The 19,223-nt window shown below is 40.5% G+C and overlaps 1 protein-coding gene across 50 annotated transcripts in view; it reads left to right on the forward strand.

Moving 5' to 3' along the window:
- ANK2 (ankyrin 2) overlaps positions 1 to 2,817 on the forward strand; it is a 328,145-nt gene extending 325,328 nt beyond the window's left edge. For all 50 annotated transcript variants that reach the window (XM_078376593.1, XM_078376594.1, XM_078376595.1 and 47 more), the window contains one exon: positions 489 to 2,817. In XM_078376593.1, coding sequence (XP_078232719.1) covers positions 489 to 672 — 184 coding nt within the window. In that variant the 3' untranslated portion in view covers positions 673 to 2,817. The remainder of the gene's footprint in view (positions 1 to 488) is intronic.
- Positions 2,818 to 19,223: the final 16,406 nt, after the last annotated feature.

Genomic DNA, 19,223 nt, shown 5'->3' on the forward strand with positions numbered 1-19,223 from the left:
GTTCATGTAACATCTGAATTATAAAGGATTTAAACAAGTTTTCCTGGGCCAGAATCACTTCACAGGTATATGAAGTAGTTATTTGAATATGTGTTGTTCTTGTTCTTGTTGTTTCCTGTTTTTCTGCAACAACATTCAAGGCAGCTCACAACCCTAAATTTCTGGTAACATAATATTAACCAGAATATAAATTAACCAACAAGACTATTTAAGAAATATACAGAGAATACCCACCTCTGTGTGTTTGTGTGTGTGTGTGTGTGTGTGTGAGAGAGAGAGAGAGAGAGACTCAAGGCTTTATTTAGCATTTTTCCAGGCCCCTTTTCAACTGAACAGTAGCCACTCTGATCAGATCTATCACAGCTCAAGATCCATGCTGTCATTTTAAAACATAATTGTATAAAGAATTGCATTAAGAAGGAACATTCCATTTCCTTCTTAAGAACTGTTGCATTTATTCTTTTTTTTATGGGTTCATTTTCCTGTAGGACAACAATGAGTAAAGCCAGTACACAGAAGAGGACTGTGGTTAAGGACCAGTACGGAAACCGTATTCATGTGGAATTGCTGGAGGACACACCAGAAGCACTACCCCGGGATGACCTTCAGCATGACCTTCAGCAACTACTAAGACATTTCTGCAAAGATGAGTGGAAGAAAGAGGCCAAATGAGATGCTGCAAAATCTCATCCACAGACCAACATACATATCCATTTTAATATCCAGGATTCACTTTCTTCTTTTGCTGTAAATGTTATAACTTAACATAATCTCCAGGGGACACTGATATTTCTACTATGGGCATATAAAGTAGTTTTTTTTTTCTTTTTTCTTTCTAAAGATCTGTAAGCTAATTTGTGACCAAAGATAGCATCCTTCATTTGGGATGGTTTGTCTACTAAGAGTCGTCAACTTCTTTTGCTGTGCTGGAAACTTGCTGTGTTTGCCATCTCTGTTCTTTTGCTTCTGCACCAGACCCATAAACATAAAGTTTCTTCCACAGGCCTCTTCAAGTGACAATGTACATGCATTTTTTTTAAAAGAGGGGATATTAACATTAATCTGTAAATAGCTAAAGTGCTTGGACTCACGAGACTGAAAAAAAAAGAAAGAAACACTGCCTGTTGTGACTACTTTGAGCACTGGGGACTTCAGCGTCTGTTGAAGATCAATTCATGTAATGTTGCTAACACAATCCATTGGGTATAATACTTGGATCTACTGAGAAAGAAGCATGTCAAACTCCTGTGTTTATAGGACTTCCATCTTAATGATCTACCTGACTTCAAAGTTTTTAAGAGTCAGGATGAAACGATTCTCAAATTCCAGCTGTTTCCCTTAAAAAGACAGCTGATTGCAGCCATCACTGCTTTTCTGACTCCTGGGAAGGCACCTCAGGATTTCCTGGATAATAATAATAATAAAATACTCCGCTAGATATAACTTGCTAGCAGCTATATCTCTTTGCATACTGTATTCAGCCCTTTTAGATCAAGACAGGAGGCAGGGTGCATTAAACAGCTCTAACTACTGTAGTTTCCTGTTCTCATCACTGCTTTAGCAAGCCACACTTGTCTAATAGGTGGTTCCAGTCTGCTGGCCACTGCACTGTAGATAACTTGACAGGGGAAAAGAAGCCCTTGCCCACTCTTCAAGAAAGGTTAATCTAAATTTATCACATTCTATCAAGAATGTCTTGTAACCTGGTACATGCATGTGGCATTGGAAAAAGAAAACCACAACTTGTGTGTGATCATGTCAACAGTTTCTCATCTCTCTTAGCACTGAGCGAGTGGATTTAACCGTCAGTTTGAGATTTTTTTTTTAATTTGAACTTTTGCTTATGAAGGGATATGAATCCATCAGACATTTTTATTTTTGTTGCTATTTAATTTATATTCATTAACCAACTTCCAAGAATCAACTGTAAATGTCTGCACTTTGATTTTCCAAGAAGGGCATATGTGACTCTGGAATTATTCTGTGGTCTGTATCTAATTCTAATAGTGGTCTGGAGCTCTGTAGCATTTAACACATATATGTAATTATATATATTATATATATACATATAAAATGATATACAGTTTGAATCAGTTATTTGATAAAGACAAAATATATTCCACAATGATGAGTCAAGTCCTCCAGGGCTGATATTTTTCAAAACCTCGCCAGCCTTTCCTTCTTGTATACAAAAATGATGACTTACTCAGTGCTCAGAATGCTGAAAATAAATGGCACATCCTCATTAAAGTAACTATGCTGAGAGAAAGGAAACTTTTAAAGAGGTTTTGGTTTCCTGTTAAAAATGCTACCTAAAGTGCCATGCAAATATATATATGTATTTGCATTTTTGCAAATATATATATTCAGTTGGCGGTCAGGATGCAAGCACTTGTGAGTGCCAAAATGGAAGGAGGAGACCCATATCAGGACACACAATAGCTCATTTCTCATTGTCAAGAACATCACTGGTTGACTTTCAAGACTGGGGCTCTACAAGAAATGCATTTCTGTTGTGTTATTTGCGGTGCAGATGATGTTCTGTGTAACAGCATAATGGCTATTCTCCTTTTTTGATTTTGAATTTTTGCCGTGTTATCAGAGAACTTGAATACTGTGAGAAGGTGATTTTAAGTTGATGAATCAGCATCTTGTTCCCATGGTGATAACACTAACTGAATATATCTATGAGGGCATGTATTAGTTAAAAGGTTTAAAAACAAACAAGCAAACAAACAAACAAACACTAACAATACATAGCTGCAACGTGTACAATGGCTGATTTAATTAAATAAAAATCTACAAGTGTTAAATGTAGCATTAATGGTATGCTCTCTTCTTTTGATTTCAGTTTACCCAAAAGGAAATATTTGGGAACTGCAAAATACTGGTGCTAGCAATGTCCACATTCACCTTCCCCACCTTGATGCCCTTCTGATGTTTTGACTGCAATTATTAATTTTGACTTCAGCTCCCAAGCTAACAAGGCATAGGAATGGCAACCACTCTTTTGTGCTTTCTTTTTTGGAAGGAATAGATCTTCAGAGTAGGTGTTGGCTTCTTGACAATTACTATAGTGCATTCATATGTGACTAGGACAGATATCCTGGACACACTCTGCTTAGGGAGTTTGATTGGTATCAGTTGTATCATTTTATCAAAACAGTGGCATCACCTTAACTGGCAGCTGAGGACACAGAATCATGGAATAATTGAGTTGGAAATGACCTATAAAGCCATTGAATCCAACCACCTGCTCAGCGCAGCAATCCAAATTTAAGCTGATCTGACAGATGGTTGTTCAATTTTCTCTTGAATGTCTCCAGCATTAGAACACTACCTATCTTTCGAGATAATTGGTTCCATTGTTGTATTGCTCTAACAGTTAAAAACTTTTTCTGATATTCAGTCTAAATCTGGCTTCCTAGAACTTGAACCCTGGATTACATGACATTATTTTGCATATATCATAGCCAAGAGGTCTTTGGATGCTCTGGTCTGTTTTCTGTGACCATGTGATTTGTGAGGTTTGATTCAAACGTTACTCTATCTATTTAGTGATCAGTGAGGAAACAGAATTGTTTCCACTTGTTCTCTAATGAGAAGCTATTTGTGTGAAAATCTCCCATAAGGTTTGGCACTGTTTTAACACATCAACATAATCCCTTACTTGGAAGAATAAATACTGTTTGATGTGAAGAAAACATGTCAAATGCCAACAATAGGTGTGTTCCAGAATATAAATAGCATGATTATCTGTTTCTAGCAACAGTAAACGCTATATCCAGATGTTATCTAAGGAAAAACATATTTTTCCTGTAGGTCTCAGTACCATAATGGATTATTCTCCTTATATTAGGAATAATAAACGTAATGCAATTAGAGTAGATCCACTGTGGGGCTTTGGTAAATTAACACTTACATAAATCAACGTGTCTGTTTTAGTTGAGACTAACAAATCCATGTTTGATGTTTATACGTAACTTTAGAAGAATGCCTGCCTAGCTCCTTTTTGTTGAAAGTATCATATTCCATAAAGCAGAAATATAGCAGTTTCCAAGAAATAGTTACAGAAATAAGATAACCATTGTGTGTACAGTAATAGGGAAAGAATGTTTGTCATTGTTAGCAACAACAAAACCCAAACTGTGTTTGACCACGTAACGTTCTATTGCTGCTGGCAAATATGAACTGTGTGCACTACACATTACACCTGTTTAATGTCAGCAAAGGACACCATAGGCAATTAGTAAGAAGGAATAATGGAAGTTACTCAAATAAACAATTTGAAATATGAGTTCTGTGGGCTGGGCTGCATAAGCTGTGTTTGTACAACATCTTTTTCTTGCTCCTTCCACATCTCAGAGATTAGTGGAGCTTCTACTCCTTGGTTCTAGGAAGACAAAAAAGCCAAAAGCCCACTTATGGGTGTAGAGTCACGTGCAGTCCCTGAAATCCTTTGGACCTGAGCCAGCACCCACAGAGTTCCTCTGACAGACGTCTCCAGCCAGGAAGACCTTAATAAAAAGAAGGGCAAGACACATATCTTGGTAACAAAGCACATGTCTCTAATGGAACAAGGAGAATCACTGGCATCTCCCGATAAAACTTGTCAGACACATAACCTGTGCAGATTAAGGGGGTGGTTTAGGACCCTGTTGGCCAAAAGCCCCAGCTGGGTGCTTTCCCCCACCCACCACCCACCCCCACAAGCAGGACTGGATTCTCTTATAAATGCTCACTAGAGTTATGCTATTTGTAATGTTAAGATGCTGAATACAACAAGGAGGAGCTAATTGGAAAGAGAACAAAGGAGTCAACAGGGGATGTCCAAGCCAGGATGTCCAAGCCAGCGGAGTCTACTGGCAACGCCCTGAGGGCTCTTTTTATTGACTTAGCATGATTACATAGTATGTTATGAGAGAAACAGATAGGATACTAGTTACCTGATCATAACTTGGATTGGCTAAAATAACCCTTTGATCTTATGCTCTACCTCTAAACGAACGGGCAGAAGGACTACCCTGCCCGCTGGCAGCTGATGCATCCCGCTAGGAGAAGAGTGTATGCATGTCACTGGAACAGAATGCAGATACAATCTTCAGGCAGGAGTTTCACACACAACTTCACCTCTAGTTTCTTTTTACTCAAAACTAAAGACAAGGCATACAGGCTAGAATGGAAACCCACCATGAGAAGTAAGGGCATCATAACATCAGGGCAGGATAAGGAGTCTTCAGTCTGGATAGTGGCAGGGAAAACTGCTTGTTGTTTTTTATTCATTTAGTTATGTCTGACTCTGTAACCCCATGGATCACAGCACACCTCCTGTCTTCCACTGCCCCCCCTGGAGTTGGGTCAAATTCATGATTGTTGCTTCGATGACACTGTCCAACCATCTCATCCTCTGTCATCCCCTTCTCTTCTTGCCTTCACACATTCTTAACATCAGGGTCTTTTCCAAGGAGTCTTCTCTTCTCATGAGATGGCCAAAGTATTGGAACCTCAGCTTCAGGATCTGTCCTTTCAGTGAGCACTCAGGGTTGATTTCCCTTAGAATGGATAAGTTTGTTCTCCTTGCAGTCCAGGGGACTCTCAAGAGCCTCCTCCAGCACCACAATTCAAAAGCATCAATTCTTCAGCGATCAGCCTTCTTTATGGTCCAGCTCTCACTTCCATACATCACTATAGGAAAAACCATAGCTTTGACTACGTGTTGGTTAAGGTGATGTCTCTGCTTTTAAAGATGCTGTCAAGGTTTGTCATCACTTTCCTCCCAAGATGCAGGTGTCTTTTCATTTCGTAGCTGCTGTCAGCATCTGCAGTGATCATGGAGCCCAAGAAAGTAAAATCTGTCACTGCCTCCATATCTTCCCCTTCTATTTGCCAGGAGGTGATGGGACCAGTGGCCATGATCTTAGGGAAGACTGCAGTATTAAATATGCTTTCCAGAAATAAATTGAAGACACATACTCCTGGATTCTCACTAAGACAATAGAATTTGCCCTCAGACTGACCCTCCGGTACGGCAATGGAATCAATTACCTCAGAGGGTTGCGAGCGCTTCAACGCTGGAAGCATTCAAGAGAAAATTGGACAACCAACTGCTTTGATTTGGATTCCTGTATTGAGCAAGGGGTTGGACTCGATGTCCTTAGAGGCCCCTTCCAACTCAATAATGCTATGATTATATGATTCTATGACTAGCAGAAGAAAGAAGAGGAGCTGCGCTAGGAGTATCAACAACACTCCAAACAAGTGCATCTTTAAAGTACTAGGTTCCTGTGGGTGCCAGATTATTGGCAGGTTATCAGTTTGGAACTCAAGCCTCAGGAGAGCAAAAGAAATTCTGTTTTGCTCATGTCATATGTGCAGAGAGGGTAGTTTAGTTATTTGTTGAACAAATGTTTCTGTTGAGTTCCTTTTGTCCTTTCCCCCACAATGGTACCTTAAGCAATTCTATCACAGCAAGTTGTCAGAGGGCAAATCTGCTGCCCAGTTGCTGGATATTTTTCCTTTCTCACAAGGGATGTGCCAAGCATTTTCATTGCTCTTGTACCTAAACTAATCCAGAGATAAAAGTCTAGAAAAACTGAGAAGAGAAAGAGACTAAAGGAAGCTTTTTCTGCTGATGTAGGTCTTGTGGGTGGGTGATTTTGCCCCAGGATCCAAATTCCAATTTAGGAAGGATTGAGAGGACCACTGTCCCAACCCTTCTCCACTGGGCAGAGCCAAGGCAAAGCATCAAGACCAAATGTAAATTTTTTTTTTACCAATTTGGGCATTTCCCTGGTAAGCGAAGGAAGAACAATTGAATTCTATTTATGGTCATCCAAGAATAAGCCTCAAAAGCACAGCTAACCCGGGCTGCAATCTAGAGCTCAGGTCTTGAAAATGGTTATCCTGTGGAAAACAGAGTTCCATTCCGCACAACACCTTCCCTGGTTTTAAATAGACTCTTAAAACCGGCAAGTAGCACAAACATACCTAAGACTGCCAGGTCTCAAGGATTCGCCAAAATCTCAGGGACACTGTTAGACTTCTCCACATCCCCATGCAGAGAGACAAATCTCAGGCCTACGGGAGAGAGAGGGAGAGAGTTTGGCAACAGTTGACCTTAGAGCCTAGGCAGCTCTCTCCATCCAGTCCCACAAGGCATGGCAGTTCAATTTATTTATTTATTTATTTATTTATTTATTTATTTATTTATTTATTTATTTATTTATTTATTTATTTATTTATTTATTTATTTATTTATTTATTTATTTAATAAAGCTGTTTGTTGTACCTGAGCAAGAGGCCAGGAATAAGGGGAATGAAGAGACAGCTGGAGGATGCATGCACATACGCTCATCAGTTAAATAAATAAATAAAGGCAAAGAGTGGAGCATCGGCATCAGAATTGGTGAGCCTGCTTCCAGAATAATTAGGGCTAGAAAAAGTTCCTGCCCTTCTCATAACTGTTGCCTCCTGCATCACAGTGGAGGTTCATTGCCAAACATTAAAGCCATCCCTCTCCTGGCCCAGAAATCCAGGTTTCACCTCTTTCAGTATCACTTGCCCATAGGTTTCCCTGTTTGGGAAAGGTGTGAGGGGGAGAACAGAGAGCATTAAATTCTCCCCTCCCCTTTCTATTTTCCAGGTCAAACTTGCACCTTCAGTTATTGCTCTGCTAGGACTAGCACAGAGTCTGTGGGAATGCCCGCCAACCGAGTACTACTGTGGGCTATTTTAACTTTTCACAGCAATGTTTATTTCAGCATATTCACATACATTTGTTGTTGTTCTGTGCTGTCAAGCTGCTTCTGATTTACGGCGCCGCTATGAACAAGCAACCTCCAAAATGTCCTCTGCTCAACTGCTCTGCTTAGCTCTTGTAGACTCAAGCCTTTGGCTTCCTTTCAGGCCATCACCTCTTTGGTCTTCCCTTTTCCTGCTGCCTTCCACCTGTCCCAGAATTCTTTTCCCCCAGAGAATCTTGCCTCCTCATGATGTGCCAAAAGTACGACCGCCTCAGTTCCATCCTTTGTGCTTCCAGAGATATCTCAGGCTTGACTAGCTCTAGGACCCACTTGTTTGTCTTTTTGGCAGCCCAGCACCACATTTAAAATAAATCTTTCCCCCCTCGTGTCAGCTTTCTTAGCTGTCTAGTTTTCACTATGCACAATGAGCACAAGACTCATATGCATATTATAGATTAAATCTACCAAAAGTGAAATTGTCTAGATTATATATCAAGGGCCTAGGAATGTTATTTGCCCCCCAAAGGCCAGAGAAGGAGTCAAATCAAGCATCTGAAGAAAACTTTCAGCCACGTTCAAAGTATCCTCTCTCTCTTTTTCCTTTCAGCCACAGGATGGCAGTAGATAACAAAGTATCATGAAATAGCATCTATTTTGGCCTATTATTGAGTGTATCAAATGGTTGATTCAGCCATAGACCAGAAAATTTATAAACATTCTTTTTAATTTTCATTACAGCTGGGCCACATTCAATCAAATTTACCCAGTTTTTAAACAGTGTGTTCTACCTAGCAGCCAGTGAGGTTTAGTTGAACCAAAGTGCCAGCACTTTGTCCTCATCAAGAAGAATGTAGTGACCAAACCTTCACCCAACTATCCCCCTACTTTCTAAAGAGCTTCCCAAGCTAACACTGCCAGCCAGCCATCTGACAAGTGTCTCTCTCTCTCTGTGTGTGTGTGTGTGTGTGTGTGTGTGTGTGTGTGTGTGTGTATGTGTTTCACTTTTCTCCTTAAAAAGGACCCGAGGCAGCTTGCAACATTAAAAAACCCACCTTTAAAGCTAACAACAGCAAGTATGCAAATATGAAAAGCAGCAAACAAATGCCATACCTAAAACATTAGCAATACCAAAACACATTCAAAGCAGTCAGGTAAATCAATCCATTTAAAGCATAAGCTATTGGGAAAAGCACGTTGTCAATCCCCTTCATGGATTGCTGCCTTGTCGTGGTAAAGGGGCTTGAGTAATTCAGAGAAGCTATGGGCTATGCCGTGCAGGGACACCCAAGACGGATAGGTCATAGTGGAGAGTTCTGACTAAATGCGATCCACCTGGAGCAGGAACTCGCAAGCCACTCCAGTATCTTCGCCAAGAAAACTCCACGGACAGAAACAAAAGGCTAAAAGATATGATGCTGGAAGATGGGCCACTCAGGTCAGAAGGCCTCCAACATGCTACTGAGGAAGGGCAGAGGACAAGGACAAGTAGCTCCAGAGCTAATGAAGTGGTTGGGCTAAAGCCGAAAGGACACTCAGCTGCGGACGTGCCTGGAAGTGAAAGGAAAGTCCGATACTGCAAAGAAAAATACTGCATAGGAACCAGGAATGTAAGATCTATGAACCTTGGTAAGCTGGATGTGGTCAAACAGGAGATGGCAAAAACAAACATTGACATCCTGGGCATCAGTGAACTAAAATAGACAGGAATGGGCGAATTCAATTCAGATGATTATCATAGGTAATACTCAGGGCTAGTATCCTGTAGAAGATATGGCGTAGCCCTCATAGTCAACAAAAGAGTGGGAAAAGCTGTACTGGGATACAAGCTAAAAAATGATAGAATGGTTTCTATACAAATCCAAGGCAGACCTTTCAACATCACAGTCATCCAAGTTTATGCACCAACCACTGATGCTGAAGAGACTGAAATTGACCAATTCTATGAATATTTACAACACCTTCAAGAACTGACACCAAAGAAAGCTGTTCTTCTCCTTATAAGGGATTGGAATGCTAAAATAGGAAGTAAAGAGATAAAAGGAACAACAGGGAAGATTGGCCTTGGAGTTAAAAACAAAGGAGGGCAAAGGCTAATAGAGTTTTGCAAAGACAACAAGCTGGTCATCACAAACACTCTTTTCCAACAACACAAGAGGTGACTCTACACATGGACATCACCAGATGGGCAATAATGAAATCAGATTGATTATGTTCCCTGCAGTCAAAGATGGAGAAGCTCTATCCAGTCAGCAAAAACAAGCTGATTGTGGCTCTGACTATCAGCTTCTTATAGAAAAACTCAAGCTTATACTGAAGAAAGTAGGAAAAACCACTGGGCTAGTCAGGTATAATCTAAACCAAATCTCTTATGAATACACAGTGGAAGTGAAGAACAGATTTAAGGAACTCGATTTAGTGGTCAGAGTGCCTGAAGAACTATGGATGGAGGCTTATAACACTGTACAGGAGGCAGCAACAAAAACCATCGTAAAGAAAAGGAAATTCAAGAAAGCAAATTGGCTGTCCAATGAAGACTTACAAATAGCAGAGAAGGGAAGGGAAACAAAATGCAAGGGAGATAGGGAAAGTTTCAGAAAATTGAATGAAGGTTTCCAAAGAATAGCAAGGAGAGACAAGAGGGCCTTCTTAAATGAACAGTGCAAAGAAATAGAATAAAATAATAGAAAGGGGAAAACCGGACATCTGTTCAAGATAATTGGAGATATTAAAGGAACCTTTTGTGCAAAGATGGACATGATAAGGGACAAAAAATGGTAGGAACCTCACAGAAGCAGAATACATCAAGAAGAGGTGGAAAGAATACACAGAAGAGGACCAGAAAGATCTGGACATCCCGAACAACCCAGCCAATGTTGTTGCTGTCCTTGAGCCAGACATCCTGGAGAGTGAAGTCAAGTGGGCCTTAGAAAGCATGGCTGACAACAAGGCCAGTGGAGGTGATGGCATTCCGGTTGAACTATTTAAAATCATAAAAGATGACACTGTTAAGGTGCTACACTCAATATGCCAGCAAGTCTGGAAAACTCAGCAGTGGCCAGAGGATTGGAAAAGATCAGTCCCCATCCCAAACCCAAAGAAGGGCAGTGCCAATTAATGCCCCAACTACCATACAATTGCACTCAATTCAAACACTGGCAAGGTTATGCTCAAAATCCTCCAAGGTAGACTTCAGCAGTATGTAGACCGAGAACTCCCAGAAGTACAAGCTGAATTTCAAAGGGGCAGAGGAACCAGAGATCGAATTGCTATGTGCTGGATTATGGAGAAAGATGGAGAGTTCCAGAAAAACATCTACTTCTGCTTAATTGACTATGCAAAAGCCTTTGACTGTGTGGACCACAGCAAACTATGGCAAGTTCTTAAAGAAATGGGAGTGCCTGACCACTTTATCTACCTCCTGAGAAATCTATGTGTGGGACAGGAAGCAACAGTTAGAACTAGATATGGAACAACTGATTGGTTCAAAATTGGGAAAGGAGTATGACAAGGCTGTATATTATTTCTCTGTTTATTTAGCTTATATGCAAAATACATCATGCGAAAGGCAGGACTGAATGAATCCCAAGCCGGAATTAAGATTGCCAGAAGAAATATCAACAACCTCAGATGGCAGAAAATGAGGAGGAATTAAAGAACCTCTTAATGATGGTGAAAGAGGAGAGTGCCAAAAATGGTGTGAAGCTCAACATCAAAACTAAGATCATGTCCACTGGTCCCATCACCTCCTGGCAAATAGAAGGGGAAGATATGGAGGCAGTGACAGATTTTACTTACTGGGCTCCATGATCACTGCAGATGATGACAGTAGCCCCGAAATTAAAAGACTCCTGCTTCTTGGGAGGAAAGCGATGACAAACCTAGACAGTATCTTAAACAGCAGAGACATCACCTTGCCAACAAAGGTCTGCATAATCAAAGCTATTGTTTTTCCAGTAGTGATGTATGGAAGTGAGAGCTGGACCATAAAGAACGTTGACTACTGAAAAATTGATGTTTTGAAACTGTGGTGCTGGAGGAGACTCTTGAGAGTCCCCTGGACTGCAAAGACAACAAACCTATCAATTTTGAAGGAAATGAACCCTGAGTGCTCACTGGAAGGACAGCTCCTGAAGCTGAGGCTCCAATACTTTGGCCATCTCATGAGAAGACTCCCTGGAAAAGACCCTGATGTTGGGAATGTCTAAGTGCAAGAGGAGAAGGGGACAACAGTGGATGAGATGGTTGGAGACGTAAACTGACAACCAAGAATATCAAACAGGATTCAAATTATTTCATGGAAGTTCACAGAAGAAAAATTTTTTAATCTTCTTTTAGAATATAATTAAGGTTATGTGAATTAAGGTTATGTGTGGGGAAACGGTTAGCTTGTCATTCTGTCCTAATAGCATTTTACAATGTGCAAGATTGCATTACACTGGTTTCAAATTACAGTCTGAATTAATCAGAGCTGTACCACTACAGTTCAATCCAATATAATGAAAGCTACATAAGGAACACTGTTATTTCAACTTCTGCCAATATTGGAAGTTACACCCTACATCCTTTTAAAAAGATCTTTGTAATGAATGATATACATTTTCTTTGCTCCAGCACGATTGCATCTCTCTTTCTTTCATCTCTTCCATTATTGCAGTAATGAAACCATCTTTCTAACTGACAGCTGTTCTTACCACAAGCTCAGTGCTGCAAACAGAAGTCCCACTATATCAGTAGAGCAGAAGTTATGGAAGCCTATAACCTCTCAAGGCTGCACACAAGTTATTTTCCCTACTGAAGTGCAGGTTGTCTGACATTATGCTGATGCTCAGCAATACATGGAGGTAGAGATGTTTCCCACCTATGCTGTAATTCCTTACAGGAAGTACCTATTAGCTACTGTTGTATTAAATGAAATATACCCAACTTGGTGGGAAAGGTCCCAAATGCCTGCAAATGAACTGTAGTCCCCTCAATCAATCATAGAATGAAAATCTGCAGGGACAAATATCAATGGCTCTGGTTTGCACTGTTTGTTGGACACAGTTTATGACCGGACAGCTGATTAGGCAGAGATGCTGTCAGCAAAACAGGGATTCTTCCTCAAACCACTACAATGTGATTGAGTCTGTGACATGCATGAAAGAAAGTTTAATTATCACTTGTCCATAAAATTACAAATCTCTGAAAAGAAGGCTGGCAATTAAAAGTTATGCTTTGGTAGCATTTTAGAGCTGTCAGTTTCCTTCTAGAAACCCATATATTACACTTGACTAAATTATGGCGCTGCTGACACCATATATTCATGGGACCACCTGCACACCTGGCAATCATATTGCTGCCTAGACAGTTTCCATGTGAGGAGTTGTTCTAAGAGGCAAGGCAAGTGAATTACCCATCCTTGAAACACAGGGAAATCCTGCTGTAATCTGGTGGAAGAAATGAACAGGCACTCACTACAGCAGAGAATGACACGCACCAATTATATGAGAAGAGGTCAAAGAGGAGTCCAAACTCTTTAACATGTTGGCTACTTCTGAGAGGTCTACCTCTCAGAACGTACTTGGGTTACTCTACCCCCAAGTAACATCCATCCTTTCTCCCCCTCTCTGGCACTTGTATGGGTTGAGAACCCTTCCTTATTCACTTCATTTCTTTTAGTTTTCCCAGACAGAATCACTCTCCACATTGGTAAAGGTAAAGGTAAAGGTTCCCCTGGACATTTAGTCCAGTCGTGTCTGACTCTGGAGCGCAGTGCTCATCCCTGTCTCCAAGCCGTACAGCCAGCGTTTGTCTGTAGACAGTTTCCGTGGTCACGTGGCCAGCGTGACTAGACACGGAATGCTGTTTACCTTCCCACCATGGTGGTACCTATTTATCTACTCACATTTTTACATGCTTTCAAACTGCTAGGTTGGCAGGAGCTGGGACAAGCGACGAGAGCTCACTCCATTGCATGGATTCGATCTTGCGACTGCTGGTCTTCTGACCTTGCAACGCAGAGGCTTCTGCGGTTTAACCCGCAGCACCACCACGTCCCACATTGTTACTTCCCCTCATTTGCTATTTCTCTTGCAACCTTAGGTTTCCTTCCGGAAAGAGGAAACAGCACCAGATGCTAATTTTTGGAAGACACCAGAAACAAAAGCCAAATGTTAGCCGCTCAGAGTGGTATAGATTTACCAGATGAGCGGGATATAAATCAAATAAATAAATAAATAAATAAATAAAATAGCTCTGTGGCCCATAATTGACTCTTTTGGGGAAGGGTGTGCTTATAGAATCCAACCTTTGGGCATTCTAATTCAAAGGGACCTGATGTGTGCACCAGCCTCCTCATTCTAGTCTAGTGAAGAAGGACCACACAGGTCCAAAAGAAGAGCACCTGCTTGTACTACACTTCAGCATTAATATCTAATTTAATAGCAATTGCGAGGGAAGGATATTCAATTTGCAATAGGCACAACCAGCACATGCTGTGAAATGTCACATTATGAGCCCATTCATTACAGTCACCAGCAAAGAGCAGTGAGTGAAACCTAAAGCAACATTAGAAACCAACAAGATTGACAGCTACAATTACAAATGATATTTAAATAGGAGAAAAATGGCAGCAGCAGCACATTTCTCATAGGAAAGCAATTCACTCCAAATCACTACAAATAAATCAGCTCCCATTAAATAAACAGCCGTTGGACAGAATTCTGACAGTTTTCTGAAACAAAACACATCATTTTCACAGAACTCCATCAGTGCCAGTGGAATTACCATGGCTAGACAGACAGAACATGCTCCAGAATATCAAGGGTCTGGTTTGCTATCTACAAAATGGCTACCATAGCCTGTTTGTTTCAATGAATTTAGACAGCCTCTGTCATTGTTACAAAGGGTACAAGAAGATGCTGCTCCAGCTTGGAACTTGGTAGATGATCCTGTGGCAGGGAGAGAGAAAGAGATTCTTTTGCCACATTTCATAAGGCTTTGCACAAATTATGTTCAATTTCTAAGATTGTGCTACCCTCGGAGCGTGAAAAAAGGAATGTGGAAATTGCTAAGGCATGACTCAAAGAAAATGTCATCGGCATGATAATGTGTCAGATCATGCTGCTCCAGCTCTTTCCCTCAGGAGCCACAGAAAAATGTAGTGTGTGTGTGTGTGTGCATGCGCGCACACAATTTTTCTCCACCAGAAGTCTACAGGTTCCACCATTTGCTCCACTGTCTGTAGCAATACGTATTTCCAAGGGAGGTGCATAGGCTCTTTGAAGAAGGAGAAGGCATTTGGTACAACATTCAACCATTTTTCAGTTGCTCCATAATTATTATTTGTTTGTTTTATAGGCTGCGTTTCTCTCAATAAGGGGACCCAAGGTGGCTCACAATATAAAAAAAGTAGAATTAAACACATAATAAAACATCAATAAACAAACAAGCCTGCTTGAAGATACGGGCCTTCAGCTGTCAGTGGAAGGATAAAAGAGAGGAGAGGAGTCTGGTCTCCCAAGGGAGAGCATTCCTCAGTCTGAAGAACTGCCACAGAGAATGCCCTCTCTCGTTTCCCCATCAGCTGTGCCTGTGCTAGCAAAGGGACCGAGAAGAGGGCCTCCTCTGAGTATCTTAAACACCAAAAAGGCTCACATGGGGAGATATGGTCCTTCAGGTTGGCTGGACCTAAGCTATATAGGGCTTTGTAAGTAATGACCAGCACTTTGAATTGAGCCCAGAAATGGACTGGTAGCTAGTGCAGTTGTTGTAACAGGACCGTTATACACTCACTATAACTGGCCTCAGTCAATAGTCTGGCCATTGCATTTTGAATCAGCTGAAGTTTACAAACCATCTTCAAAGGCAGCCCCACATAGAACATGTTACAGTAATACAAGTGGAAGTAACTCAGGCATTTGTCACTGTTGCCAAATCAGACATCTTAAGGAACAGACACTGTGGTCTGTTTTGTCAGCCACTATTGTAGTCTGCTGTAGAATCAAGTATAGGTTTGGCACATTATCTGGATGTAGCCTTCTTTTCCTGGCATAGAGGTAAAACATGGGAAACCTTCACATACTTATGTCTAAGATGTACTGTTAAAATCAGAACAGGCCTGAGAAAACGTTTTGCAGTCCTGACAAATATCTTCATTCGGCTTTCTAAATCTGTGTAGTCACCAAACTATACTCCGTAAACAACACCTTATATCAGAAAATCAGAATTAGGAGACCTCCATGGTGCACTTCTTGCTGTGATATACCATTGAGCCCATAAGTCTCCATGAATTTCTATTAATATTGCAACAATCCACTATATTCTAAAAACCCCTCTCTCTACATATGCATACAAGTATTCAGTTCCATATCGAAGTCTGACGAGTACCCTTCAGAAAAACTTGCACTGGCTGCCTGCCTGATCGTGTGTATTCCGGTTCATAGGCAGAATGGCTTTCAGACTTACAATTTGTAGCTATGGATACTGTAAAATCAGGGACATTGTGATCAGCATACAGGATCTATCCCACCTCATGCCAGGAGCAGTGTTTACCAATCTAATGAAGGTTGTTAATTACTCCTAGAGTAGGCAGGTGGAACAATGAGTACTGCCTTTCCAAATGCTTAATATTTCTTGGCAGCTTTGTCTCAAATAGATCCCCCACAGCAAACCAGTGGCTCTTGAGTCATTATTGGCTTGCATTAATTACACCCTTTTGCAGTCATTATTCTCTTTGCCCTCATGTGAACAGAAGACAGCTGCCATCAAAACATTCTAAACAAATGAGCCATTAATACCAATGAGTTGTTTCTAGCTGATTTATAGCTGCTTTTCTCTTGCACTGTAGTTTCACAAGTCTTGAGGCCTGTCCTTAATTTCCATGGCAGCCTTGTTTTACTGTCTGTTATGTGAGAGTAGGGCACGGCATAGCACTGCATTTAATGGAGCTACACAATTTGTACCTAGTATATGGATTTTGAAATACCCTTCATTGCAGCGGGCAAAGCACTGAACAGCTTCAGAATACCTATAACACCCTTAACATTAAAGTAATGTCCAAAGCAGGAAATATAGGCTGAAACATAAAATATTTTATTTATTGATTAAATTAAACCAGTCCCTCTGTATGCTCACCACCTAGAGGTGTAAAATAAAGATACGGGGAGTGGTGACTGGTGGCTGGCAGCAAATATACGTCTCCAGTAACATAGGAAATTCTAGATTATGTCCAGACATACAAGCAGCTAGATCTGTTGTTTGATCCCAAATCAAATCACATTGCAACTAATAAATAGGCATTGTTTCCTGATACAGAAAAATGTTCTAGAACATGTTTCATCTTCTAAAGGAAAATTAAATCACAATGGATATATACTAACATTATTAATCAATCCATTTTGGGATGGCCCTGCAACAATTCCATTTGCTCCTACAGGAATTGTTTAGCTGCATGAGCAGTCATACTGTGTGATATATTCAAGCACATATTTTATAAATGTACTGTATATAACGTTAGTGGTCCTGACTGTGAAGAAGTGGCCATTCCACAAATGCATCTTTGCTCATGGAAAGGGTTTTCCACTTACTCTCCCTCCCCTGTTCTTCTACGTGTCCCCAAAATGTACTCTGAAACTGTTCTGCCTATCATATCCATTCTACCAGTGGATAGATAGTATTTGGGTACAACCCAAAGTGCATGTAACAGTGAACTGCATGATCATTAGTTTGAATTTGTAAACCAAATCTGTCAGTAATACACTACTTCATGTTATGAACAGTTTTAATCACGACCATGGAGAGGACAGGAAAGATTCCTTCCAACTCTCATTTCGTCCAGAGGAGGACCAGACAATATAAACAAGGGCTGTGAGGCATGTGGGCAAATCGGATGAGGTCAGAGTATTCTAGATTAACTGGATTAATTTAGTAGAAACGGAATTGTTGGACTAATATGGCCTAATTCAGCAGGATGGTTCTTTTATGATCTTCTATACATAGTTAACGTCCATGCTAACCCTTGTGTTGGCTTTTGCCTTGAAGTCTGCCATCCGTTAAAAGTACAGCTTAACTATGTATGTTCTGATGACCTACCAGTTCTGAAAAGGGAGCAAGCTATTCTTCACCCAGAACCAATAGACTAGAACCAGACTGGCTGCCAGCTAAAGAAAATTCATGTTTCCATGGATTCATCTATCCACATTCATGGGTGTTGAACTGAGGAACAAAATAAATAATGCAGTCAACACTGCTGACAATAAAAACAGAAGAACTGTGATGAATGATGTCACACCTCAAAGCAGTGAATCATACCTACCATGCATGGTTTTTACTTCTTGGGGTCCTGATATTAGATTTGAATAATTCTACAGAGATTCAAACACATCCAGCTGCTCCGTGTCTGTATCACATTTTTATCATTGCCACTTTTGGTTATAATACATGTTTCCGCCACAGTTAAAATTGTGTTTTAAACATATACATACATAAAATATCCAGAAAACAAAAATTGAAACACATGATGCAGGTAGAAAGGGATCTGCTTTCTCGTACTGACATTCATTTGATGTACAACCTCATTGGGGGAAATATCTCAGTGAAGAATGGAGGCTAGATTGAAAGAATTCTATATTTTAGTCAATTCTAGTTTAGTTGGCAACAATGGTAAGAAATATAAATTAGGATACATCATTGAGTTGCTTTGGTATCAGGTCCATTATATCAAAATGCATTTTTAAATTAGATGGCAACTAATTTGCTCAGCTCCTTTGGTCTCCTTATAGGGAAGGCTTGAAGGTCATGAAATGGGTGGGAAACTCATGAGACATTTTCTGAGCATTTTTGCTAGAAGGCGGGAGAGACAAATTACTTTTAAAAGCTATATGCATGCCCCCAGAGAGTCTATAATGACACTGTTGCTGCATCTGAAGAGCTGTTTGGAAAATGTTCACCAGCAAATACTGCTGTTGCCTGGCTTTTTATAAAATTCACTTCAACCTAGGAGTTCTCCATAACAAAGGAAACACTCATAAAATGTACTGTTTCCTTCTACTTCTGGAAAGTTCTGTCATTATTTTGGTTGGGTAGAAACTGGTGTGAGGAAATTCGTGATGTAAACTGCTTTGCAGCATTTTTTTGCAATTATATTGACTTCGAAATGTGTAGCTCCAACACATGGCAAAATACATCCACATGCCATTAGCAACACCTTGTGTATTAGGTTCTTTAGAATGGCCACACACAGCAACAGTGGACCTTGAACAGAGAGATTTGGAGAGAACATCTGAGACGGAGAGAGCGGAATTCAAACACATTCATAAATTCTAGTTTACAATTAACAGTTTGAATAAATATAATGGCTTCTTAGAATAGTGCATTTATTAATAGACTTCTTTTTGGTTGCTGTTTTTCTGCAAAACCTCTGTGTGTAGCATGAATGGTGTTTGCAAAAGGACTATGAGACAGAACAGATCACTCGCAGGCTTCAGTACATTAGAAAGCACG

The sequence above is a fragment of the Pogona vitticeps genome, chromosome 5 (genome assembly GCF_051106095.1).
Source record: "Pogona vitticeps strain Pit_001003342236 chromosome 5, PviZW2.1, whole genome shotgun sequence".
Classification (NCBI taxonomy): domain Eukaryota; kingdom Metazoa; phylum Chordata; class Lepidosauria; order Squamata; family Agamidae; genus Pogona; species Pogona vitticeps.